General features: G+C 47.1%; 1 protein-coding gene and 1 long non-coding RNA gene across 2 annotated transcripts in view; one reads left to right on the forward strand and one right to left on the reverse strand.

The window, feature by feature from the left end:
* LOC306811389 overlaps positions 1 to 13,322 on the reverse strand; it is a 40,730-nt gene extending 27,408 nt beyond the window's left edge. The window contains exon 1 of the long non-coding RNA XR_013776666.1: positions 12,839 to 13,322. This is a non-coding gene — a long non-coding RNA (uncharacterized lncRNA). The remainder of the gene's footprint in view (positions 1 to 12,838) is intronic.
* A 1,126-nt stretch (positions 13,323 to 14,448) lies between these two features.
* On the forward strand, positions 14,449 to 27,451 carry LIG3 (DNA ligase 3). Its single transcript, XM_079324970.1, has 20 exons — positions 14,449 to 14,590; positions 15,038 to 15,600; positions 15,766 to 15,882; positions 16,746 to 16,943; positions 17,330 to 17,481; positions 18,386 to 18,552; positions 19,190 to 19,267; positions 19,356 to 19,524; positions 20,107 to 20,262; positions 20,665 to 20,796; positions 21,580 to 21,659; positions 22,048 to 22,135; positions 22,960 to 23,037; positions 23,226 to 23,349; positions 23,687 to 23,829; positions 24,593 to 24,667; positions 25,189 to 25,335; positions 26,015 to 26,189; positions 26,796 to 26,887; positions 26,997 to 27,451. Exons 2-20 carry the CDS (start codon positions 15,057 to 15,059, stop codon positions 27,240 to 27,242), a joined length of 2,961 nt encoding a protein of 986 aa, XP_079181096.1. The 5' UTR covers positions 14,449 to 14,590; positions 15,038 to 15,056; the 3' UTR covers positions 27,243 to 27,451.
* Positions 27,452 to 27,478: the final 27 nt, after the last annotated feature.

Genomic DNA, 27,478 nt, shown 5'->3' on the forward strand with positions numbered 1-27,478 from the left:
TGCAAAAGCTGCCTTTATTCCTATATCCTCTTTACCGCTGGCATCTTGTATTTATAGAGTGTAGATGGAGAACTTAACATCCATGTTTTCTCCTTTTAAAGTCTCTCCTTTGATCTAGTTATCCATCCAGGAGATTGCTTTGATCCTTGAAGTTTTGCTAATTCCAAATACTCAATTATGCTTATCTAGTCCTGGAGGATCTGAGTGTTTCAAGCTGTCCCTCATCCACTGCTGGTTTACCAACACAGCCCAGCTTTAATCAAAAGGAACTTGTTCTTGCCCAGAGCACTGCAGGCTACACAACTCATCAAAAACTCAGGAGAGCCTGTTTTTTCCTTCCTGGCCACATCCCAAGGAAGCAGGAGAGAGAACAGGCTGTGAGAGAAGGGAATTTCATGTGCTGAACAGTGAGGCTGGGGAGCAGTGGAAGAGTCCAGGAAGGAATGGTCACCCAGAGGAACAGAGCTCAGGGCTCTCACACAGCTCCTCGGGCAGCTCACCCAGTCATGCTGCTCTCCTCTCTCTTCCTCCTTATTTCTGTCACTCAGAAGCCAGGAACAAGGGGATGGGAGAAACTGGACATCACAGGCCTTGAGGGAGCTGAACTGAGTAGGAAAAGCAGCAATGGGAAGCAGTTCTCCAAAACCAGAACCATTTCCCCACCCATCAACCACAAGGAGAGTGAGCTGAGCCTGATCCCAGGCCTGTCTGCTGCTTGTTTCAAAAATCTCCCTTACAATATCAATATACCACTTGAATGAAGGTTATCTAAATCCTGCATGATCTCTACCCCAGGGAGCAGGGAGGGAGGCAGAAGAGGAGAATGCCATTATTTCATGATGGGATCTGAAGTAGTAGGGGATTTCCTTTCAGCTTCCAGAGGATTGAAACAAATTGAGATGCATCATCCTAATGTTTCACTGCTCGGTATTTTGACACCACATTACTGGTGAGCACCTGAAACTCATCTGATGGAAGACCTGACCACAGCCCTGCTTTCTCCTCTGCTACCAACTCCTCCTGTGCCATTCCTCATTCTCAGACTAAGAAATTAAAATCTTCTCTAACACGTTAAAGAGCGATAGGGAAAAATACAAAAGGAAGAAGATAAAATCTGAAGAGGCAGCAAGCAGCCACAACTGAAGTACAGCACTGAAATAATTATCTTGTTATAAGAGCCCAGGCAAGCCTGATGGAGGGGCAAATTTCTCCAATAAGAAGGTGAGTGCAGGTTCCCTTCCCTCCTCATATAAAGGTTTTTATATACCTTATATAAAAGTATTTCTATTCTTGCAAATTGAAGGCTCAAGTGGCAGTTTCTTGTAAAAGCTTCTACCACCAGCACAAGGAAGAAATAATGTATGAGAATAATGGTTTAGCACCACTCTAGCACTTCCAGCAGCTTTCCAAGGGGCAGGTTACACATGGAAGGCAGGAGATGAGCTGCTATATTGCCCTTTTCTATCCTGCAGCCCCATCAGCAGCAAGGCAAAGAACAATTTTTCATGTTTTGCTTCAAACAAGATTGACAACACAATGTCTGTAAGTCAGCTGAGAGATGAGAGAGAACTCTATTTTGCCGGTGTGCCCTAAGAGAACTTTGCAGGAGCTCTCAGTAGTTCAGACAGGTGGATGACTGAGGTTCAGTGTCTGCCCTCACAGGGTGAGCCAGGATGCCAAAATGGGGTGCAAAAAAGAGCCCTGTTAGTGCTGCTGTGTGCACAACCCTGTTACACTGCTCCCCTGGAAACCCTGCCAGCAAAGCTGTAGCAGTGGAAAAGAAGAGTAGGTGGCAGGGGGCAGAGCTTTTCTGAAGCTGGCTTTCCTTGCCACACTGCAAAGCTCTCGTGCAGAGTTTGCTCCCTGCAGAACTTCAGTGGCCACCAGCAGCTGGAGTTTCAGGCAGGGTCACTGACACACAGACTCACTGCTTCAAAGCTGCAGCCTCTGAACCAGCCTTTCCAAGCTGAATTACTCACCTGACATTTGCTAAATCTCAGTGAACTCCTTTTTGTTGTAAAGAGGAACCTGTAAAATTCATTCTTTATATTACAGAAATTCCCACTGAGCCCTTCCCTGGAAAACCTGAGTGCTGTGTTTGTGCTGCAACAGGACACAAACAGGGCATCTCCTGCCCTGACAGATTTTAGACCATCAGTCCTGAAACTGAGATCTACCTGTTGTTTCTCAACTTTGCCTGAAAGAGATTAATCAAAAAAATGTTTGTAAACTGAATTTAAGCTCCCAAAATCATTAAGCACTTAGAAAAGGGGTTTTTATAACATTTTAAGTAAAAGGCTGATAACAGTTACACTTTCTGTGACTGACTTGCAATGAACAACTCCCACTATTGTCTCAGCACTTCAGTTTCCCAAAATCTCTGTGTTACTACAACACCAGACACAGAGCCAGATACATTCCAGATTGTTCACTAAAAGTTCATTTTACTCTGAAGAAAGACGTCTCAGTAAGTGATTCTCCAGACATTGCACTGAATTCTATTTAAAATTGTGAATTACAGTACCTCACTTTTCTATCCTTGAAACATCTGTCTGCACAGGTGGTGCACCTTTGGTGGAATGGGGTGAAAATAGAAGGAAAATGGAAATGTATAGAGGTCATGCATCTTGGATAGAAAAGACAGAGGAAAATAAGGAATTGAGAGAAGGTACCATGGAAATACAAATGGCTCAAATCTCATTTCTTTGCATAGAATATAAGCATCAGGCAGGTAACACGTGGTCTGAACCAAATGCAAACACCCAACACGCTCCATCTGCACAAGCAAACAATCCAAGCACATTTGGGATGATAGATGCAGGACTGGCAGGTATTTATCACAGAACTGTCTGGAGATTTGACTAGCAGCTAAACAGGAACACTGCTAAAAAGCACCTGCCTCACAGCACTGAAATTAAGAAGCTCATACTAAGGAAGTTGCTCAGATTCAAAAGCTGCTGCATTCGATTTTCATGCCTGTTTTACCAATACTTAAAAGACAGCCAGTTCCAAGCCACTTGACATTTGCTCTGAGAAGCCTGAGCAAACAGCCAAGGCTGGATCAGGGCGTCTCTGCACTGTGAGCTAACAAAGAAATGGACAAACATGTCAAGCCAAAAGCCAGAAGCTCTGGGAAGTGTGCTGGCCAAGGCTGCAGCTCTTAATAGATCCAGGGAGAGAGGCTGTAAGAGTTTCACGTGGAGCACAGGGCTCCTTATCCTGGCAAACAGCTCTGGTTGTTGTTTGAGGCACCTCCCCTGCAGTGCACCTCCCTTTTCTGCAGGAAAGGACATGGCAACAGAGGGGAAATTGGGAATTTGGCTGGCCAAAGCATCTCCCACTCCTATGAAGATGTGATGTGCACATTACCCTGCTCCCCAAGCAGCAGCTTCCCAGCTGGGTTAGCTGTGGAGATGGAGAGCTTGGGGTTTATATCACAGAGCAGAAACTCCTCACAGCTCTCTTAGAAATTCAGCCTGACCTCTGTTCTAAAGCACTTTAGGGAATCTTTGTCCCAGAGCTTGAGGAAAAGGTAAAGCTATAAATTAAAATTGCATTAGTAGTTTCTTTGGTGGTGTGCAAAGCAGGCAGGAGAGGGGCTGGGAAATTTTCTTTGCATTTATAAGGAGCTGTATCCCCAAATTATATGCAATGCTTTAGCATGGAAACACAAATCCACTAAAAAAATAAAAATAATGTTTAAACACTGTATTGCTCAACAGAGAGGAAATGGCATTACTGAAAGACCTGGTGCATTAATTGCTGTTTCTAGCACTCTTGGAATCCTCTGTCTTTGATATCTACATAAAAGCATAAACCCCCCCCCCTTCTTTCTGAAATAATTCTTTCAATGCAGTTTCAGATACATGAAATGTACAAAATTTGGGCACTTTTCCTTGTAGCTGCACTATTTCCAGGTGATTTCTTGTTGGTGCTTAGAGAGCTTTGATCTACTTTTAGCTTAAAATCAAGTTATATTCCAAACATTGGTTTTATACTGAGAAGGTAGTCAGAAATTAATCCATAGACACACTATTTTACTGCTTGTGCACTGTATTTCCAGTTTTAATGCTAGATTGTTTTGATGGAAGGTAGCAATCATTTAAACATTAGGAACAGTCATCCTGGGGACACAGTTGTCAGATTTAAGGATCAGAAATTATATAGGCAGCTGTAAAAGGATTGGAAGTGAATAGATCAATATTACAAGGTCTAGTAATTCTTTGAAGTATTAAAGTGAAATGGGGGAACAGTTTGCAAGAACAACTCGATGATTTAAGTTATGCAGTAAGAAGCAGGTTGCAACCTCTGTAGGGGGCTGAAGGGGTTAAGGACACCTTGATCAAACAGGTTTTTGCCCTGAAGCAAAAAGGACAGGCTGGGGACGACTTGCAGGAGGATCCCATTGGGGCTGGGAAACAGAACAGCCCTGGCAGCCACTTCACCAGCAGCAGAGTCACTGGGAGGTTTGTAGGGAAGGATCCCTGACATTCCACAGCAGCACCCTCCACTCTCCATTTGCATGCAGGGAGTGAGCAACCCATCAGTGAATTAATCCTCCATTTCCATCCTGCAGTTCAGCATGTTTATGCACAAAGCCCTGAGCACACAGTGACATTCTGCTTGGTACCAGTCCTGAGAGAACCTGGCACTGTTTGGAAGCATTTGGTCAATGGCTTTTCAGGGCTGGTTCTGCATGCAGAGGAGGAAGGAGCATCCCAACACAGTAACTACAACACAGGCTCCCCATGAAGATGTGGGTATCTGCAAACAAGCCCAGGATGCCATAACCCCAGCAGGCTGGAGATCTAGTGGGAATTCAAATGAATTCAGAAGGAAGACAGCTCACAGAGAAATGCAGAGAGTCAGAGCAGACCAAAGCTTAGCTTAAAAAGTTTCCTTTTTTCCTTTTTTCCTTTTTTCCTTTTCTAAAGTTTCCTATTCCACTTTGAATTCCAAGCAGAGACATGAGTGTCATTTGTTGTGTGGGAAGAGTGATCCAATCATGTCATTATTCATCCCAGCCAACTCTAAGCTTGCAGTACAGGTGAGTTCAATTCTTAATCTAAGCTGACTTTATGCATTTCACTGAGATTTCTAAATCCAGCCTGTAGACCTCAGCATTCCAAATGGGTCCAAAAAAAAAAAAAAAATTACTTGGTTTAGTGATTTTTCTAGGACACAGACATTTAAGTTTGCAGCATAAAAGTTTAGAACCTTTCATTATTTTGTGGTTCTTTGAACACGACAAAGCAGCTCCCCCTCACTGTGCAAGTCCAAACCAACAATCCAGATTTCTCTCCCAGTACCACTTGAGGATAAACTTGGCTAGACATACTTTTTATCTTCTTAGAGAAATCATTTTCCTATCACAAAAAAAAATAAATCTAGTAAGATTATTAAATTAATTTATAGATTCAAACTGTGTTTGATTTTCTTGGTTCTATTATCTCCCAACCAAGTCTTTGTTGACAGCCCATAGCAGGGCCTGCTGAGACCCTGGATCCTGGTATGAATCCAAATAAAGTTTCAGCTCAGAGCACTCCTAATGGAGGTGGGAATGTCCCAGCCTGGTTCAATTATAGCAGGTAATGGAGTACACTGGGAGGTGGAGATCACTTCAGGAACACACTCCTAGGGAAACAGCCATGCTGGTTATCCCAGAGAAGCACCAAGGCAGGATTGTTCACCTCACCTGTTTAGGCACTGCCTTCTGGTGCTCCAGAGCCTTGGGCACATCTAAAATTCAAATGGGAAGCCTCTGATCTGAAAGGTTTGTCAAAGCCTTAGTCTGGCTCTCAGCAGTGCCTTAGTCCTGACCAGATTTAAGGTAGCATTTGCAATTCAAAGCACCTCAAGGAAAGGACATAATCCTTACAGGGAGTGGAAACCTTCCTTTCCTACATCTCCTAGCAGAAAATGGTATCCTAAATTAGCAAAACCAAGACAAAGTGTGGCAGTTCTCCGTGGGAGGGAGGTCACCCCACTTGTTTCAGATTTCAGCTGAGAGGTTCCAACACCAGGTAACCTCAGCTCTTGTACTTTCAGTGGAGTGAACACAGCAGCTCCACCTGAGCTGCTTCCAGCGATAACTCTCCTCACTTTGCATAATGAGGTCCCATCTATAGCCCCAGAAGTTGTTTAACCCCCAACAGTGACTTATTCCAGGCTATCAGCCAAGTGAATGCTTAAGTGGAATATATGTACAGTGATCATCACAGGCTGGCATTCATCTTGTCTCAGAAATTGTTTAGGGCAGAGAGGTTAAGAAGAATAGAGTGCAGGCTTAAAAAAGATTTGTTTCTCAGAGACATGCCACTAGATTCATCCAATTTAGTGAAGAAACTAAGGTTAGGGGAGTGCCTTTTAGGCACTATTGTCTCACAGTAATTTAACACATAGGTTTTTAAAAGAGGACAGCAGTTAAGCAAAGTTGCAGTTCAGTCAGATAAGAAACTTTCATTAGTGTGGAATAGATGTAAGCACCTCAGAGCAGCTGTCAGCCCCTTCCCAAGGCAGATCCCATCCCCCTTCCCTTTAGACTTGCCAAGCCAAGAGCTTTTCAGAGGTCCTGGCATAGCACTGACTTACTAACTAGTTTAAAAATACCCCTGGAAGTGAGGAGGGAAAGATCCTGATTTGGTAAGGCAATTAGAGCTGGCCTAGAGAAAATTCACTGATGAGACAGGCATGGTGCTACAACAGCACTACTCAGCATTCCCACCCTAAGGGGCAAACTCTTCAGGAACAGAACTCCCAGTTCTGACCCTGAGCACAGCCACCCCCTCCCTGCCCAGGCAAAGATCCAGCAGAGCTGCTTGCAGTGCTCAGAACAGCATGAGGCCCTTAATTGGGTTAATTGGGTTAATCCACCTGCAGCAGGTGGGTGTTTTGAGCACCTGCTCAGACAGGAAACGTGACTCTGTGTGTGATGGGGATGGTGCACACCCAGGGGCTTTCCCCAAAACACCACCAGCACAAAAGCTCTTTCACACGTATTTGTTTCAAAGTCCTGCTGTTTTCACTCATGTGCATTTCAATGAGATTCCAGATTTGGATTAATGAAGGGGGACATAGGGAAGGGAAGGGAAGGGAAGGGAAGGGAAGGGAAGGGAAGGGAAGCCTGGGATTTGCTGAGGAGCCTCAATTCTCTGGAAAAGGGGGTCACCAGGAAACTCCTGAGTTCAGCAAAGTCCCTTCACTTGGAATAGCTGCACCCCATGGACAGGGACAGGCTGGGCCCTGACTTGTCCCCTGCAGGGAAGGACCTGGTGGTTCTGACAGCAACAAAGTGAATGTGGAGTGATTTGGCTGGGGACACACAGAATCGAGTGGCAGCTCCTCAGTTCATCCACAAAACCCTTCAGAAGGAAAAAGAAGCTCCATTTCACTGAAAGGACAGGGATAAGATATCCCAGGCAGCAATAAATCGGCCTCTCCCCAACGGGCTCTGAGGAATTACAGAAACAAATAGCCCCAGAAGAAACATTTGCAGATAGGTCAGAGGTTCTGCATTGCTTTGGCTTTGTTTATATCCCATTTCCCATGCCCCGGGGCGACAGGAGTGAGACAGAGGCATTGTGACAACCCCTGCACCCTCCAGAGAGGGAAAGGCAGCACTTTGCCATCATTAGGACTCACTCCTGCAGGAAGCCAAGCCCCTGGTGCCAGCACTGGTGTGGGGGTTTTGGGCAGAATAAACAGCAAATAGCCCATCCCAGGGGAACTATTCCCTGCATAAATAGCTGCATAAACAGCTCTGCAGTGGCACTCTCAGTCTGGCTCTGGAGACTTTTATGTCCCCAGTTTCTAATGAGGACTGGTTTAATTTTTTTTTAACATCCCATCTCCCCAATAAAAGTCATCTCCAATGTGGAACTGGCTCAGAGAATTGCAGTTCCTTGATCATAAGTGCTTTCAAGTGATGTGGCAGGGTGATGAACGTGTAGGTTGGATTAAGGTTTAGACTGCAGCTTTTGGGAGTCATACAAGTCACTAATTACACTTCCAGCCCTCAGCGCAGCAATGGGGAACATCACAGAACTACTTCAGGGAAGATTCAAAGAGAAATAACACAGTTTAGCACTAAAGTAAGAAAGGTCCTGTGACATTAAAAAGCAGAATTTCCCTCCAAGCAGAGGTTTGTCTGTGCCTCCTGAGCTCTGTTAAAACCCAGACATGACAACTCCTGAGTGTGCTGAAGAGCCCAGGCCACGAGCTGGGGTCTGCAGAAGTCACCTTGGAACTGAATTTCCATTTGCCTCCCAAAACATGGCCTTGGGCTGTGGAAAGTCCAAGTGCTAATATTTCATTTAGCTAATATTTCATTTAGCTAAAGAGATCCCTCAGCTTCCCTGGGCAGGACCAAATGGAGCAGTGTGGTTATTGCTCCTCAGGTATCAGGGTGAGATTAGATCTGCAATCAGGCACAGCTCAGCCCCACACCGCAGGCAGCAGGGCACAACCGATATTGGATTTGTTGAGGAGTTTCTTTCATTTCACTCTGGATGTGTGACACCAGGCCAGAGCAGCTGTGGAGTGCAGATATGACAGATGTGGCTTGAAAGAAGCCGGGGAAAGTGCACAGCAACCTGGGAGTGCTTTGTACCGAAGAACAGAGATTCTCTGGGACACAAAAAGAAGTTAAAGCTGCTCGGCCCTGTCTGCTCTGCAGCCATATCCAGCTGCCACTTAGAACAAGGAACAAACAGAGAAGAGAAATGGGGAATTTGAAGCCTGCAGGATTCCTGGTTGTTAAGAGAATAAACAGTGATTTGCACCCCACAAGCAAGCCCAGATCCGAGGGGACAATGCAAGGTAGGAACCGGTTAATTGCACCATTATCTTCCTGGTCACAAGTGTTCCTTTGCAGGACTGAAAGTGTTTTATTAAAATGTTGTTTGCATTCAAAAATAGCCTTTTAATCAGTAGCCTTGAAGACTTTCCAAAATAACAAAACATTTTATAGTCTGTCTTGAAAACATTGATGATTTTCTGAAATTATTTTGGATGTCTCAAAGAATGGCATCATAATGATCTCTGCTTTTAGCAATACTCATTGCCTGACAAGGTCAGTTTAAAAAAATCAACTGTGGTTTCAATTTCATTCTAAAGTATTCAAAGCTAAATCTTTCAATTAAAATTTTGAAAGAAGTCTTCTCCCAGCAAGCAGAAATGACAAATTAATTTGGGAAATGCTCTGAAACAAACTCCCCCCAAAAAAATCTGCCAAGTTTTTATTTTAGATTTCCTCTGTTTTCCAAAATTAGGTGTCATCTTTCAATCAGCACCACCCCAGAGGATGAGATTTGTGTTCACTACCCTGGCATGTGTAATGATGCCAAGATAATTCGCAGCAGATGTACATTTGGGGAGAAATTATTTTCCTCAGAATCTATTTGTGTGGGAGGATGAAGTATGGTTATAATGAAGGTGCTGTGGGAGCTGAATGACTTTGCATCTCAAGTACAGGTGCACTTGGGTGTAACTTAAACATAGTTTGCAATCTCTCTAAATGGAGCATTTATAGCCAATTACACTTGTCATTCACCTTGCAAATACCTCTATCTAATTTAACAGCATATTCAGCAAGCAGGAAAATAAAGGATATTTTATTAGGTGCCAGCAGAATAGCAGTGGAGGTACCAGCTCTGTGTCTAACACACGTTTGGCAGATTTCTGAACTGAAATAGAATGGGTTCAGAGCATGGCCTCCAATGCCCTTCTCCCTGCATCAGAAGCCTCCTGTCAAATGTAATTTCCTCCAGGAAGACACATTATCTAGCTGAGATTTTCCAAAACCTGTCCAAGTGATTTGGACACTCACTTCTCATTAGTATTAATAGCAAATGAGCATGAGCATCTCCTCAGTGCCTTTGGAAATCTCTGACACATTTTTATTTTGGTGGCTGTTAAATGACTCTTTGGGCAATCTGCACTAGAAATGACAAATTTCCCATTTGTTTTCCTGCACTTGGATATCTCTAATGTCCATGTACCAAATGTCAAAATTTTCCCTCAAAAAGACAGCTGAGATGTGAGAGGGAGGGCAGAGACAGACTTTTGCTGTGTTTGGATTAAAGGACAAAGTTCACATTCCAAAACTGTCTCCTCCAGAGAGGGCTGCTTAGACCAATTTTAGGATAATACCACATTCATTGTCATCTTTTTGTCACTGCCCTAGGCAGGGATGTCACTGCAATGGGAGCAGGGATGCAGAGGAGTTCCATGGCCCTGTGTCACAGGCACTGAATCACAGGCAGAGCCCTGGAGAAGGGAACAGGAGGGAAGGAAAAACCTCTTTGGGAACACCTGGTCCATGCCCTGCAGCAGGGAACAGCTTCTCCTCTGAGATTTCCTCCAATTTTCAGTGTTCCACCTTAGATCACATCCAGCCCCTGTTGCAGTTCCAGGAAAAGCTAAGAAGAAAATGGGAACTGAAGAACAGCAAATTATTTTTTAAATTGACAACAGATTATATTCTCCCCTCTCCTCACCAAACAGAGGGAGCAGAAAGAGGCTTGTAAGAGATTTCATTCCTGTTACAGCCACCTTCCACTTTTCACCCCCACAGAAGGCAGAAGAAATCCCTACAAGCCCCTTCTCCCACCAAAACACTCCAAATCCCTTCAGACTGGACCATGCAGCTTTTCCTTTCCAAGCCCTCCCTGAAATCAGACTTCCCAACAAACATAAATGCAAATAAGTGACTAACACTGAGCTCCACAAATCCATCTTACATGGCTTCTTGATCTGTTATTTAACTGACATGCCTCCCCTTCTTGCCAAATGTATTTCATGTATATATGTCTGTTTCCTATAATCTTTTCCATTTCTCTTATCACTTGTATTTTAATAAACCACATGTACAGATTCAGTATCTTCTTTAGCAGCCACAGAGAGAGATATAGTTGTTCATTGGGGTTATTAAAATTCTAAATATCTCCCTCCTTTTATTTGATTTTAGTGAGATTCCAGACATTTTCTCAATACCAAGAAGATTGGATTCATTGGAATATAACTCTGACAGAAGTCTTGCAAGGAAACTTTAATTTTAGTTCCAATTCCATTAATTTAAGATATCCCTAGAAGATGTGGACAAGGTGAATCTTTTTATATTAACTATTTTCAACCCTAGTTTAAGATGAAGCTAATATAGGATTTTTGCTTCTAGCACTGAGAAAAAAACACTAAAAGCAAAACTTGAGACCATTATTTTGCTGTTATATATATTTTAACTCCTGACAGAACTCCTTATGGCCACTTGGCTGAAGCAAGGACAGACTTAAACATTCAAATCTGACTTTTTGGGCATTATCTTCCTGGTATTAGTGGAATAAACTACTTAAAACAGAGTTCTGCTTTTCTGGGAACCTCTCTACTGCTCTGTTACTGCTGCCTTTTACATAGAGAGCACATTATGTTAAGAGGCTCTGCTCAGAAATTCCAGTATTTGCTACCAAGGGAGACTCCAGCAGTGATTTCTCCCTGATCCTATGCAAATCTCCTGGTTTTCTCTCAGTGAACTCAGTGTCCTGTGGTTTTGTGGATATATTCACTGGATATATTGTTTGAAGGTACATGCAGCCAAAGGGGGAGTTGGAGGAGTTGGTTCCAATAAGACTCTAAAACCCAAAGTAATTTGAATTCTTCCCCTTGCACACAAACCTTCCCACTCACAATAAGAACAGTGGATGCACATTGCAATCTCAGGGGAAGAAATGTTCCCTTGCAAGGGAACATTTAGGAGCAGTGACCAAAATCAGGGCCTGATGGGCCACTTGAAATCTTATCATTTCTTAATGCCATCTCAGAGCTGTTGGCCACAAAAAAAGACAAGATTAAACTGAAAGAGGGTAGATTTATATTTGATATTGGGAAGAAATTGTTCCCTGTGAGGTGAGGAGGCCCTGGCACAGGGTACCCAGAGAAGCTGTGGCTGCCCCTGGATCCCTGGGAGCATTCCAGGCTGGGTTGGACAGGGCTTGGAGCAACCTGGGACAGTGGAAGGTGTCCCTGCCCATGGCAGGGGGTGGAACTGGATCAGCTTTAAAGTTCTTTCCAACCCAAACCATTCTGTGATTCTATGAAGAAACAAGTTTCAACTTTCCACCAGCTCCTTTGGAGTCACAGTAGAAAATCAGCAAAATTAATGCTCCAGGCTGCAGAGTCTCCATCTCCTGCTCAAGAGGAGGAGAGCTGGCATTAAGAGTGCACCAGCTCTGCTGTTTTTCCCAGGCCTCTCCAGAACAACCAAACAGCAGTTGTGTGTGTTTCTCAGAGAGGAAATTGATCTCAAACTCCCAGTTTCTCGTGGCAGCCTTCTGCCACCTGCCTGTGCTCGCTGCATCTCGCACTGCTGGGTCATCAATCTCCAGCCCCTGCAGCACTCTGCAGAGGGGCAGCTCCTACTCCCCTCACCTGTCCCTGCTGCCATCCAAACCCCCTCCAGGCTGAAAAGAGCCAGGAGCAATTCATCTCACCCCCACTGAGGCCTCTGAAATGTTTCTCTACTATTCAGAGTTAGGGAAGCAGGTCGCACCACTGCCAGCTTGCTCAGCTGCCTTATTTAAACCTGATAATGTGTGCAGCCCTTGCCTTTCCTCACAGGCTCACAGTGAATGAGAGCTCTCACCATGGGGCATGAACTCTTGCTCCCAGCAAGCTCCCTCTGAACTCTGCACATTCTCACATCACATCTGAACATCTCATCCTTAGCTGGGTTTCATTGTTTTCTTCCCCTCTAAAATCCCAGTGTTGCAGCCAGTTACTGCTGGTTCTGTAAACCATTTCTCAAAGCAATCTGAACGACTAAAAAATCAAATCACATTATACTCACATATTAAAATTTTAATCCAGGTCTGCCAAATGCGTGGTCTTGGAGCTGAATGCACTCAGCCAAAACTCTGGAGCGTGGTGATGGTCTGGGTGCCTTCCACATAAAGTCCATAGCAGGAAGAGCTCTCTGAATTCTTCTGCAATTCCTTTTCTGTGACTCAAAGCTCCCAGTTGGATTTGGTAGGGGGAGTTTGTTTCTGTCTTTGGTTTTGGGCTTTCCTCCACTTCTGAACCATGAGGGGCAGGAAGGTGCATTTCAATCTTGAGATCATGGATTGAATGCATTGTCTGAGAGCAAATATTGTTATGTAAAATATTGCAGATGGATGCAGACTGTCTGTTCACAGCCAGATCCCAGTGATTAGAAATGCCTGTAACAGACTTCAACCCACTTTTGTGACCAGGCATAGTTGTTACCCTCACTCCCAGCTCCAACAGTGTGGTTTGTTTAAGAAGAAGAGGAAGAATGTCTGTAGTTTGCTTTGCAACCAGCAAAAAGACAGATATATGGCTGGGGAAGCAAATCCTGTACCTTATGTCTCACACTCTGCCTTTGAGGTACAGCAAAGCAGGTCAAAGACTTGGCCATGTCAACCCACACAGCATCCTTTCCATGGAAGGAGGCAGGAATCCAGAGGAGCTGTGTGCTGTGTCTGTTCCAGCCTCCTCAGCAGCCTCCTGGCACAGCACAGCAGCATTTCCATCAGAGGAACAGGAGAGCCAACAGCTGGACTGCAGTGTGTGTTACCTGTAGTGGGATGAAGGGCTGTGCTCAGGAGCCCGGGGTGATACAGCAGCACCTCAAACCCACCCAAACAGGGAGTGAGGGGCAGCTTCAGGAGTTACAGAGCAGCACTGCAGGCTGTGCAGGTCCTGAGGGCCCAGGTGACATGGCAGCACCTCAAAGCTGCACCAACACGGCACAGCACTCCTGAAGGGGCAGCTTCATAAGGCTCTGCACAAACACGGTGTGAGAACTCTTGGAGTTTCTATGGCCATTTCTGTAGCCAGCTGATCCAACAGCACCTCAGAGCTGTGCCAGTGCAGCACTGCACTCTCAGCGAGCCAGTGTGGTGCAGCCAGGAATAGGGCATGCCCTCACACCTGCCCCAGCTTGCTGGAGTGCTCTGGAAAAGCCAATTTTGGGAGGTCAGGAATACACCATCACCTCAGGGAGAAACACACGGGGTGCCCTGTGTCATCCATGTGATGGGGACAGCCATCACCTCAGGGCACAGCTGGTACCGCTGAGGGCAGAGACCCTCCATTGCCTCAGTGTTCAGACCAGCTGCTACCACAGGGCATAAACCCTCCACTGCCCCAGGGGCTGTCCCGGTGGCGCCTTAGGGCACGGACTCTGGACTCCGTGCCACCTCATGTCCCGGTCGGGGACCCACCCCGCCCACGGGCTTGGTCCGAGCGCCGCCTCAGGACTCGGACCCGCCCTGGTCCCGGAGTCCCGCTGCCGCCTCAGCCGCGCCCGAGGCGGGAAAACGCTCCCGGCGCGTGCTGGGGGCGGGGCGAGACGGGCCGAGGGGGCGCGGCCTGGGCGTGCCCGAGCGCCTGGCGGGTGTTCGTGCCGGAACGGGCGGGGCCTGGCGCGGCGCGCGCGCGCGTGCGGCTCTACGGAAGCCGGGCGGGCGCGCTCGTGTCCCGCTGGCGGCCGAGGTGGCGGCCCCGGCCTGAGGGGCTGGGGGGGGCCCGGGGGCCCGGACGGAGCGGGGAGCGGGATGGCGGCACCGTGAGGAGCTCGGTGAGCGGCGGAGAGCCGGCCTGGGGCCTGTGGTTGGGCCGGGGCGGGCAGGGCGGGAAAGCGGCCTCGGGGCGAGGCTGGGGCAGAAGGGACGGGAGAGGGCCTGGGAGCGGGGAGGGGGCTGTGAGGGGCCGCAGGGCGGGGAGGGGGCTGTGAGGGGCCGCAGGGCGGGGAGGGGGCTGTGAGGGGCCGCGCTGTGGGGTGGCGGAGCGGGGAGGGGGCTGTGAGGGGCCGCGCTGTGGGGTGGCGGAGCGGGGAGGGGACTGTGAGGGGCCGCGCTGTGGGGTGACGGGGCGGGGAGGGGGCTGTGAGGGGCAGCAGGGCGGGGAGGGGGCTGTGAGGGGCCGCGCTGTGAGGGCCATGGCGGCCGCTGCGGAGCAGGTGCCGGGCCGGGGGCTGAGGGCTGGGCCCGCTGAGGGTGCTCAGTGTCCGCTCTGTCTCTCGCAGCGCTCTCTGCACGGACTGGATGCCCACGGGCGGCCGGGCGCTGTCACACGCTGCCCGCGCTCTCGGCAGGGGCACCGCGCTGTGCTGCCCTCGCCCGCAGCTCCCCGTGCCCAGAGCGCTGTCCTGCTCTGCCGGGCTCGGCCCCGCTTGCTGGTGCCAGCTGCTGCTCCAGCCTGTCTCCGTGCCATCCCCAAAGCAGCGCCGTGCTGCCGCCGCTTTTCCTCTCTCCCTGCTTTTGGGCACCTGGCTGCGCTCGGCCTGCACGGCTGCAGAGGACATGGCAGAGCAGCGCTACTGTGTGGACTATGCCAAGCGAGGCACCGCGGGCTGCAAGAAGTGCAAGGAGAAGATCGTGAAGGGGATGGTTCGCATTGGGAAGATCGTTCCCAACCCTTTCACCGAGTCCGGGGGGGACATGAAGGAGTGGTACCATGTCAAGTGCATCTTTGAGAAGCTGGACAAGGCCCGGGCCACCACCAAGAAAATCGAAGACATCACAGACTTGGAGGGGTGGGAAGAGCTGCAGGATGAGGACAAAGAAATAATCAACAAGCACATCTCAGGTGAGGTCATGTATTCTTCTAACTTTTGTTATCTGAAAAAAATCCAGGTTTTTTTCTTCTCCCATTCCCATTTATTTTAAGACTTTTTGCTTTGAAGCTACATAATATGGTGAGGGATGTATGAGATTATTCCTGACTGCCTCTTTCAACCTTTCTGCTTTCCAGAAGCCAATGCTAAGACTGGAGGTACCCCGAAGAAAAAGGTGATAGTGCAGGCAAAACTCACTGCTACAGGACAGCTGACCACAAAAGATCCACCAAAAAAATTCTCTGGATTCACTGGTAAGAATTAAGAAACTGGTTCTGGGAAAACAGTTTCTTTCAATCACAACATCAAGAGATGTTTTAGCTTGGCTCAGATCAGTAGGTTTTTATCTGTAGTAGATTTTCGGGGTTTTAATTCTGGTTTTTCAAAAGCTGTCAGTGCTTTCTTAGACTGTCAGTTGAAAGAATATCTTGAAAGATGCATGAATTTCCAGATTTCCCAAGGAAACAAAGGTTCTGCTGTGACTCACATTGTCAGGCTGACTCCATCTCCCTGCATCCATTGCTTCATTCCTGTCAAATTGAGAGCATAGGGTGAAGTTATCCCCTGTGAAGCTCAAAATCTGGAAAAAAACACTGAGGGATTCTTAGTTGTGTTCATGAGAAGGAAAACTTGTCCTGAGGAGCAGCTGCCAACAGGACAGTCCATGTGTGAGCTCTGACTGACCTGACACCCACCTGGAGCTCCAGACTGCCCAGAGCCACAACACAGGCAGACATCACCTCCTGTAGGGGATTGGTGTTAGGAGACAAAAGGGGTGGGGACACATTCCCCCATTTTAGAAATTACTTTAGGTAAACATCTTGCTGTGAAAGGCAGTAGTTTATAAAGTAGAAAAAAATAAATAGAACAGCAGCATCTGGAAGGAGAAATTAATTTTCACCATGATTTAGTCGTATTTCTCTGGTAGAGTTAAGATCTAGGAAATTCTGGTGTAATGTGAAGGGTAAAAATAGTTGGAAGGTTTTTATAAAAGCCATAAATTTTAGCTCTGAAGCTTTGCCAGCACACTGGGATTGTTCCCAGCTTGCCAGGCAGAGGTAATCTCAACACTGACTCCACGTTGTTATAAAAACAACTTGTGATGTGTTTGATGCAGCCAAACCAAAGAATTCAGAAGATGCCCCTGCAAACTCAGCCCAGCAGCCCAGCCTGTCTGCAGCCAGGTGTGACCCCAAGCACAAGGACTGCCTGCTGCGCGAGTTCCGCAAGCTCTGTGCCATGGTGGCTGAGAAACCCAGCTACAATGTCAAAACTCAGATCATCCAGGACTTCCTCAGGAAGGGATCTGCAGGAGGTATGGCTCCAGCTTGCAATTCTCAGCCCTCTCACAATCAGCTTCAAAGTCTGCTCTCAGAAGGAAAGGTGACATTAAAATGTGATTGTTCCCTGGTGCCAGCCTAGTGCTGTGGTGATTTCTGAGCTGGAGGTGATCTTTGAAAAGTGAACTCTTTAAATAGCAAATTCAGACAAAAATGTCTCACTCAGGTGTTGTCGGTGCCAAATTTAGTGCTGAGATCAGATTTAGATACAAATTGTGGCTGTTTCCCCTAAGAATTCCAAGCCCCAGCTGTGGGTTTTATCTGTGGGTTAGGCAAATGGACACAACCAACCAAAGCCTGGGCATGAAAATAAATCCTCACAGATGTAATGTGCTTTTTTTATTTTTTTCTGTTTCCCCAGATGGTTTTCATGGTGATGTATACCTGACCATAAAGATGCTGTTACCAGGTGTCATTAAAATAGTTTACAACTTGAATGATAAGCAGATTGTAAAGCTGTTCAGCAGAATTTTTAACTGCAACCAGGAAGAAATGGTCCGGGACCTGGAGCAGGTGAGTGCACACAGCAGCTCTCTCTTAATTTCTGCTGCTCAGCCCTTTGCTTATGGAAATTCTGTAATGGTTAAGGTTTTTTTACTCCTTAGCTCAACTGTTAGAATGGGAGCTGGTGATTTATTTTGGTTTTCCTTGGCTTTAGCAGTTTTCATAGCATTTTCTGCCATCTGGAACCTGTAGAAAATCATGTTTGAACAGAAAGCAGGATAAGAATTCACCTGGCAAAGCTTGAGAAAGCAAGACTAAAATTATCTAGGTGAGGTGGGGCTGCATCTGTTTGTCTAAACTCCTTTGTCTGCCACATTCCTACAGAACTGATTTATATTATTGTTTTTGTACCATCACATATCAAAACCTGGGATTCAATTAACAGAGCTGTCACTGGCAGCTGCAGTTGGTTGATACAATTAAGCTGCTACAATTGCAAGTGCTCAGTTGTGCATTGAGTCCCTGTGCACAGGAGATGGTGATTGACTGTGCACCCTCTGATTCACTGCAAGGTGCAGAAAAGGGGTGAATTAGATAATAAAGGTAATTCTTTCACTTCTGTTCATTGCCTTGCTGTGTACTGCCTTCTAGTGACATCACCAGCCTGTCCCACATCCTTGGATTTACAAGTGGATTCATCCTGAGGAAATAAAGGGTTTGTGCTGCAGCAGTGAAAAATAGAGCCATGAGATGATGCTGGTACTCTTAATTACCTTTCTTGGCAAATTAAACAGCTGAGCACCTTTATGTTTTGTGGCAGCTTCCTTAAGTGTTTGATTCCAGTTTCTTCATGCAACAATTGCAGCATCACTCCTGTCCTTTATCCTCTCTGGAGGCACACAGAATCCCCAGTGGCACCCCCATTCTCTGGCCATGCCTCTCATCCACACCCTGGTTTTGTTTTTGGAGACAGGGAGATGTTTCCGAGACCGTACGGATCTTCTTCGAGCAGAGCAAGACGTGTCCTCCAGCAGCCAAGAGCCTCCTGACCATCCAGGAGGTGGATGAATTCCTCATCCAGCTCTCCAAGCTCACCAAGGAGGATGACCAGCAGAGTGTCCTGCAGCAGATCAGTCGCAGGTGAGGGAAGGAATCAGTCTCTCAGGGTTTGCTCAAACACTGGGGTGGTTCTCTACAAGCTGGAATAGGTGAAAAATTAATCATGAGCCACTGAGCTTAATTAGCATCTGTAAGCTGCTGTTAGTGGTGTGATTGAGACACCTTGACAGCAGTGGAGAACATTTATGGCTCTTGTTCATGCCATAAATGAGAGATTGTCCCTGCCTGTCAGGACATGTCAATCAAACAAGTGATTTGCAATAATACCCTAATGGTGTTTAGCTGTTAATTAAATTTCTATCCTTAAGTATGTTGGGAAAAGCCTTCAAATAATTTAGACTAAGATTGTTGGTCTGGCTCAGTTTGTGCTGATCTGAGGCTGAGGATTTTCCCATCAGTTTCTCTTGATGCATTAGTTAAGTAAATTTTGGAAGGTTCATCAACACTGAGGCAGAGTTAATGTTGGCATAAAGATGCTGAAAGCCTTTTGGATATTCCATTGTGTCTCTGAGGTGTCACTATTAACATGTGTCCTCAGTTTTGTTTAAATCCTCTGCAAAGGGAAGTTTTTTGCCTTTTTTTAAAGAGACCTGGATGAGTTTCTTCTTTTCAGCTGGCAAGTTGAGTTCACACCTTTGCTGAATCTTCTCTTTTCCAGGTGTACAGGCAACGACCTGAAGTGCATCATCAGGCTAATTAAACATGACTTGAAAATGAATGCTGGAGCAAAGCACGTGTAAGTGACAGGATCCCAGAAATGCTCATTTCCTGAGGCAGCAGCAGCAGAGCTGAGGCTGATCAGTGCTCCCCCTCTCTCAATGCAGGCTGGATGCTCTGGATCCCAATGCCTACGAGGCCTTCAAGGCCTCCAGGAACCTGCAGGACGTGGTTGAACGGGTGCTGCAGAACCAGCAGGAGTCTGAGAAGGTGCCAGGGCTGAAGAAGACCCTGAGTGTGCAGGCCTCACTCATGACCCCAGTGCAGCCCATGCTGGTAGGTTGGGTCCCCTGCTGGCAGCCAGGATCAGAGCAGAGACCCCCAGGTGGGAGGGTCAGGAGCCAGGGCAGTGCCTGTGCTCTGTGCAAGGCTCAGTGTTGTTTAATGACAATTTAGAAAGCACCAGGCCAATTATTCAGTGTTCTCAGTACCTGCACCTTCAGTGCCACTGCTAAGCTAAAACCTTCCTCTCAGTCTTTTGTTTGCTGTCATTGCAGAAGTTGATCCTTTCTCTGGAAATAAGTGTAAGCTTTCCAGTGGATTAGAGATTTGAATAAGACTGGCTTTTTGTGTGAACAAAGCAAAGTTAAATATTTACTTCTGGGCTGAGCACACTCCTACAGAAGGCACAGTGCACATTTTAAAGCATTTGGAGGGGATAAGCACTGAAAAGCTGTAATTATCTGGGCATATGCAGATGGTTCTAAGTAAGTGAATAATTAAGGAAAACTTGGACTCGCTAACAAAGATTTGGACAAAAAGCTCTACAAGGGGGTTTATTTTAGCTCATTCATGCCCTTGGGTAAGAGAAGCTTTATTTTCCATGTGCCACCTGAGTGTTTGTCCCTGTGTCCCCAGGCTGAGGCCTGCAAGTCCATCGAGTATGCCATGAAGAAGTGTCCCAACGGGATGTACGCCGAGATCAAGTACGACGGCGAGCGCGTGCAGGTGCACAAGAACGGGGATCACTTCAGCTACTTCAGCAGGAGCCTCAAGCCTGTGCTCCCACACAAAGTAAGCACTGGGCACCCCCCCTTGTGCCAGCTCCTGCACTGCATTCCCAACAGTCTCCTCCTACAGACAAGGTGGATTCCTGCTCTTGTAGACTCTGTAGGATGTGTAGAAGCAGCACTTACAACTGTCATCATTTCATTCTGATGCACATTAAGAGTTTGAAATTAGATTTCATCTGTGTGCTGTAGAATCCTCTCTATGCACTGCATTTTGGGAGCCTTGGTGCCAGTTGGGTGATTTAGTTCTGTTTATTAAAGCCTCATTTATCTATTTGTAGACTGCTGTGGATACCATAGAAGTGCAGATGTGCCACATGTGTCTCAGACACTTGTGGAACAAACACCTGCACTGGAGTGAATCCCTCTCTTCAGTCAGATTTTTTTCTTTTTTTCTTTTCCCAAGGTAGCCCATTTTAAGGATTTCATCCCCCAGGCTTTCCCTGGTGGGCAGAGTATGATCCTGGATTCAGAAGTTCTCTTGATTGATAATAAAACTGGCAAGCCACTTCCTTTTGGGACTCTTGGTGTGCACAAGGTAAAAAAAAAAAAAAAAAAGAAATATTTTTTTTTGTGAGTATTTGAAGGCTGTTGCTCTGCTGATTTAAGCACAATCTGTTATTACAGGATAATTTCAGAGCTCTGGTACTTGTTAGAGCACCTGGGAAAAAAAGTAATATTGAGAAGGCTGATATTGAAACACTACTGCTCTAGTACAGTAGATTTGATATTAACCATTGATCACTGTCAGCACATTAACAGAACTTAGTCTCAAGATATTAATATTAAAATACTAACTCTCAATTAATATTACAATAATATAAAAAAAAATGTTTTGAAAGTCTTGCAGTTCTGTCATTGTTTCTCATGGCTTGAGCAGTGTATGGCAGCCTGGGAGGGCACAGGGATGCAGTGATTATTCCATGTAAGTGTTATGTAGTGCTTGTGTCTAGACTGAATAGGGGTGAAGGAGAGGACAGGAAAATGAAAATTAAACTATAAGTGCTTAAGTTAAAAGTAGCCATTAATCTGCTGTCTGTGGAAATGTGGTGGATTTTTTGCAACAGTAGTGACAGATGTTGCATTGCCCAAAGCCATTAATATTTTTAGCATTATTTCCCATTCCTAGGAAATGAACTTTTTTTATTTTCTAAGCTTGTGCTTGGACACATTCAGTGTAAATCTTAATTCTCAGAATGCTTCTTTTAGAAGAAGCATGAGCTTGTCATACTTAAAATATTACAGAGATAAAAATCCATCCTTATATTACTCTGCTAAAACTGTTTGCTGTGACTGCAGAATTGTGTTAATTGTATTTCAGAAAGCTGCTTTCCAGGATGCCAACGTTTGCCTGTTTGTGTTTGACTGCATCTACTTCAACAATGTCAGCCTGATGGACAGGTGTGTGTGCAGGGGAGAGGCCTGGGCTGCTTTCCCAGCATGAGCTGCCTGGAAGAGCCCACTAATGCAGACAGACCAGTTCAGCTGGGCTGTCACACTGGGGAAACCAGGGCAGTGTGGGAGGGACCTTGCTGTGCCAAGGAGTTTCCCTGTGGAGCTCCTCTTGCTCTCCAGTGCTGGGATTAGCTGCATCCCAGCTGCTCGTGTCACATCCTCTAAACACACTGGTAACACTGGGATTTCCTTTTTATCACTTCCTGGAGGAAAACAACAACTAGTTGTCCTGTCTGGAGCTCCCTGGGATGAACCATTCAATGGCTCCAAGAGCTTTGTTCAGTGTTGCTGTTGGGGTTGCTGCTTGTCCCTCACTGTCCCTGCCCTGCTCTAGGCCCCTGTGCGAGCGCCGCAAGTTCCTCCACGACAACATGGTGGAGATCCCCAACAGGATCCTCTTCTCAGAGATGAAACATGTCACAGTGAGTCCAGTCTGCCCCCCCACCCCTAACCTGCTCCTCCACTTGGCTTTTTTATGATTAACTCTGCAAATTCACCTGGCAAAATGGTTCTCCTTCTGCTCTGTGTGCAAGACTTCTTGAGCCAACACTGTAGTCCCATCTTTTCCTGGCCCTCAACTCCCTTCAGTATAATCCTGACTTGCATACCTCAGGTTTTCTGGCATGTTAATGATTTTCTAGCCATTCTCACTCTGACCCTGTTAGAAGGAGCTAAATCCTGTTGTCAGTCTGTGCTGTGCAGTGCAGAGCTGTGATTGAAGGGAGCCAGACTGTGCCACTTCCCAAACTTCAAGTGTCACACAGCTCTGAGACATTCTGGCTGCTAAAACCTGCATTTTGGCAGCAGCATGCTGGGATTTTTATTATGCAGAAGCCTGATGTCCCATTATTTTCCCCCATTGCTGCTGATTTCTGTGGCACCTTGGCTTTGGTGGAAGAAAAAGGTTCATAGGTCCCAAGGCAGTTGCATGGAGAAGGAAGCTGGGAGTGCTGGCTGAGCAGATCTGACATGGGACATAGTGGGACACAGCCAGTGGGACAGCCACACCTGAGGGTTAGTTTTTAGCCAGACAAACCTTCTGTTCTGGACACATATTCCCAGCTTAGTCACTGGTGTGCAGCAAAGAGAACATGTACAGGATTCTCCTTGGGAAAGTATTATGAAATTACCTGTTCCTCCCTCTGCAGGTGCTTTGGGTTTAGTGCACCACTGCTCCAAATAAAAAGCCTGAAGACCTCAGCCCTTTTTACAGTCCTGAGCTAACCATGATCCCTTTCCTTTGCAGAAAGCTTCAGATCTGGCAGACATGATCACCAGAGTCATCCGGGAGGGGCTGGAAGGGCTGGTGCTGAAAGATTTAAAGGCAAGTTCCCATTCACTCTGTACTGCTGTGAGCTGGGAATTTGGGAATGACAGTGGACAGAGCCAGCTCTGAGACAGAATCACACTCTGAGCATTCTAGAAACATCTCTGGGTTCCTCTCATGCTGCTCCTCCTGCTGGGCTGTCTGAGGAGGGGGTCTCTGAGGGGGCTCTGCCTTCCTTTGCACAGGGGAATTACGAACCAGGGAAGCGCCACTGGCTGAAGGTGAAGAAGGATTATCTCAACGAGGGGGCAATGGCTGACACAGCTGACCTGGTGGTGCTGGGGGCTTTCTATGGACAGGGCAGTAAAGGTAGGTCTGCAGCTGCCTTCAGTCAGACATCTGTCTGTTCAAGGAGCTGCCAAGGATTTCTGTTCCAGGCCTGCAGAATGTGGGAGGCTGGAGCAGGGATTGCCTGCTGCAGCCCATCATGTCCCTGCTGTGGCTGTGCTGTGGGTTGGGTGGCACAGCAGAGCTGGAGGAGTTGGGCTGGGTTGTTGCACAGTGCAGGGGCTCTGGTTCAGCTTTGTGAGTGGCCCTGCAGCCACCACAAGCCCAGTCCCCTATCCCCAAAGATACAGAAGGGTTTAGGCTCTGAGAAGCTGTGGCTTGTCCTGTGGAGGGTGTGACCCCTGCTGTCCCTGTGCAGGTGGGATGATGTCCATCTTCCTCATGGGCTGCTACGACCCCAAGAGTGAGAAGTGGTGCACAGTGACCAAGTGCTCTGGTGGCCACGATGACGCCACCCTGGCACGTCTGCAGACAGAGCTGGACATGGTGAAGATCAGCAAGGTGAGAGAGGGGAGCCAAGGGATGCTCAGCAAAGGGCTCAGCTGCCCTTCAGGTGCTGCTTCACTGCAGGGTGGAAGTGCCCTGCCAGGAGTGACTCAGAGTTAAAGCACATCAAGCACTTGACACAAGTGAGGTGTCAGAGCAGCCAGCTCCTGGAGGAGGCACTGCCTGGCCTCTGTACCCAGACACTGAGTGGGAAACCAGGCACCATCTGTTTCCTGCTAGGACATAGTTTTGTTGGGAAGATAGCAATTTTTTATCAGGATTTTTGGGCATGTTGTGATTGGCAAAGACAGTCACTAGATGGGGCTGTGGGAGGGAAGTGCTGAGTCAGACTCAGGTCTGGTGGCTCCATAACCTGGGCTTGGAGTTCAGATTTCTGTGAGTGACTTACCTTGCTTTTCAACACTGGACAAATAAACAGCTGAATTTTAATATTACCTTGACATCCTGAAGGCTATTTACATCAAGGTTTTAGAATCTTAAAAAATACAGGTAGTTTTACATAATCACAATTGGAGCAACTGTTCTTGTTTCACACACACAGTGACAGGAGTGGAGGGCTGTGCTTCAGGCAATATTTGTGATTTTCTAGATAAGAGAAATGCCTGCAGATCAGTGCAAGTTCCACCCATGCAAAGGCAATGTAAAACCTCTATGCTGATCTACTTCTAGGTTGTGTTTCAGCAGTTTCTATTCTAGAATTAGGTTTGTATGTGATGATAAGTGTCAGTGATTTTAATTTTGTGCTTTTAATTAATAGGATCCTAGTAAAATTCCAAGGTGGCTAAAAATTAACAAAATCTACTACCCAGACTTCATTGTCCCAGATCCAAAGGTAAGTGTTCTCATAATCATTTAGCATTTCCCAGCCCTTATTCTGCAGTCTTCTATCAATCCTTTAGAAAGACAACTTAGAAGTTGTCTCTGTTACAAAATGAATCTTCATACTTGGAATGGGAAATTAAGCACAAGTTTTTATCTCTCAATCTTGCAGGTGCATTTGAGGCTAAGAGCTTCATGAAGAAATCACACCTGCAGCAGTTTTGGGAAATATTCTTGTGCATTAAATCCCTTCCAGAAGTGAGCTTACTTTAAATTTGAGATTTGAGAAATCTGACTTAAAAGGGTTGAAACACAAAACAAATTTGGGTTGAAACAGCAACAGTAGGGAATGTGTCAGTATGCTGTGTATGCCTGAGGGAGAAGGTAGAAATTGGCACTTTGTGTTAGTAAAAAGGTTTTGGCTTAGTGAAGAAGGTTTTTCCAAGGAAGGTGGCCAGTTTGTGTCTGTGGCACTGTGCTGGGGTGGGGAATTGGGCAGGCTGCTGAGGCTGACGTGGTTTCCTGGCTGTCCAGAAAGCCCCAGTGTGGGAGATCACCGGGGCCGAGTTCTCGCGCGCCGAGGCGCACACTGCCGACGGCATCTCCATCCGCTTCCCGCGCTGCACCCGCATCCGCCACGACAAGGACTGGCAGAGTGCCACCAACCTGCAGCAGCTCAAGGTGGGTCACCCTGCCACCAGCTGGGCTCCAGGGACACAGCAGAGTGTGCACTGGGAGCCCCTGTGCCCGTGCTGCCACCTTCCACTTCTCCATCCTGGTTTGCAGCACAGGTGTCTGCCAATAAAGGCAGAAGCTTCTCTTTGACATGGAGAATGAAAATCCCCTCCCTCCAAATTATTATAATTTGGAAATTAAGGGGCTCTCAGGCAAAGATATGGGAATTAGGAATAACAGTTCTTTACTAGGAAAATTAAAATAGAAATACAGTATTACAAAGAACAATCCCAAACCCTGCCAGAGTCAGAATCCAAGCTGACACCCGTCAGTCAGTCAGGGTGCTGGCAGCAGTCCCATTCAATGGTGGCTGCATCCTCCTGCAGGGGCAGATGTGGTTCAGCTGGAGCAGTGCTCCTGGAGAAGGTGCAGTTTCCTCTGAAGGTGCAGGGATGATGTGGAAAGGTCTGGCTTTCCTCTGGAATCCAGTGGAAAGAAGGTACCTTGGTGTCCAAAATCTCAGTTTTTCTCTGGGTAGGAAAGGCTTGGCTGCTTCCCTGGCTGGAGCATCTCCCAGTGGGATGATGGAATTTTATCAGTCACACAGTGGGACTGAATGGGCCAGCAGCAGATGATATCTTCATGTGCAGTGCCAGACATGACCAGTGCTGTTTCTGCTGGGCAGGAGCTGTACCAGCTCTCCAAGGAGAAAGCTGATTTCAGTGTTACAGCTGGGGAGGAAGACGAGTCCACAGCTGGCAGCAGTGGAGAGAATGATGGGAATTCCAGGTCTTCCACACCTCACAGCAGTATTAAGAGTCCCCCAAGCAAATCACCTGCAAAAGCCCAGAAGGCAGAAGGTAAGATGATGGTGCTTCCAGGAAGGAGCCTGGGGCTGTGTCCTCTGTGCCTGGCTGTCAGAAGCTTGATGATCCCACCTTTCACGTGGATCTCAGGGATAATGGGCAAAGCTGTTCAGATCTTGGTTTGGCTCAGTATGAATTGAGTAGCAGAGCTCTGAGATGTCCTGGAATTGAGAAAAGATGGATGGGAACAGCTCTGATGATGCTGTTGAGGTTGGTGTTCACTGCTCCCATTTCTGCAGGTCACAGCCCTTTGGTTAGAGGCTGTTTGCCATGAGCCAGTGTTTGATTTGATTTGGATGGAATTCCTGAGTGTAAAGGGACACGTGGCTGTAGGTGATTTCCAGGTGAACTGGGCTGGAAATGAAGCAGATTGCTGAGCAGTTCCACAGAGAGCTGACAGTATGGAGGGTAGATGGCAGCAGGAGGCTGCCCCACACCATTTCCTGCAGAAAAATGTGTCTCACTAGTAACAGTAACTGATGGATTGTCCAGAAAAAGGAGAGGAAACCTTTCCCTTCTGCTTCTTACTCTGTCCCCCAACATGAATACACAACCACTACTGGGACAGAGCATGTGCACGAGCCAAATTTTTGTTTTTAGAGAGCAAAGAAGTCATTGCATCCCCTGAGAAATCCGAGGAGAAACGAGGGGAGAAGAGAAAAGCATCCGAGCTGGAGGACAATGGCAAGAAGGTACAGTCAGGGGCCAGGCAGCCCCCAGGGCGGGGTGGGGGAGCCGTTTGTCTGTTCATTTCCATTCCAAGGAAGGTTTTGCCCGAGCTCTGCCTCTCCTTCCCCTCAGCAACCGCTGCTGGACATTTTCACGGGGGTGAAGCTGTACCTGGCGCCCTCGGTGAAGGACTTTGCCCGAATCCGCCGCTACTTCATCGCCTTCGACGGGGACCTGGTGGAAGAGTTGGAGACGGCCTCGGCCACGCACGTCATCGGGGACATCGGGGACATCGGGGACAGCCCCGGCGCCGTGCGCGTCACGCCCCGCTGGATCTGGGAGTGCATCCGCAAGCGCCGGCTGGTGGCGCCGTGCTAGGAGCCAGGGGAGACACGGGAAACGCCCCTCGAGGAGAGGCAGAGAGCCAGAGCAACCCCGGGGAATGAATTCCAGGAGTTTCTGAAGAAATGGCACTGCTGAATCCCACACTGTAAACCACAGCCCTGATCTGGGTGCTGGTTTAGTCTCCTTGGGTTTTTAAAGTTTTTGGGTATTTTTATAGATAAATAAAACTGAAGCAGCTTCTCCTTTACTGTCAGGACTTATTTTCCAGT

Source organism: Erithacus rubecula (assembly GCF_903797595.1).
Source record: "Erithacus rubecula genome assembly, chromosome: 22".
Lineage (NCBI taxonomy): Eukaryota > Metazoa > Chordata > Aves > Passeriformes > Muscicapidae > Erithacus > Erithacus rubecula.

What these genes read in the sequence shown, in the direction of transcription:
- LIG3 (XM_079324970.1), top strand. Translation starts at nt 15,057, where the DNA reads ATGCCCACGGGCGGCCGGGCGCTGTCACACGCTGCCCGCGCTCTCGGC. An exon ending in AATGTCAGCCTGATGGACAG is followed by an intron (nt 21,660 to 22,047) that starts GTGTGTGTGCAG and finishes GCCCTGCTCTAG; the next exon opens with GCCCCTGTGCGAGCGCCGCA. An exon ending in TGGTGCTGAAAGATTTAAAG is followed by an intron (nt 23,038 to 23,225) that starts GCAAGTTCCCAT and finishes TCCTTTGCACAG; the next exon opens with GGGAATTACGAACCAGGGAA.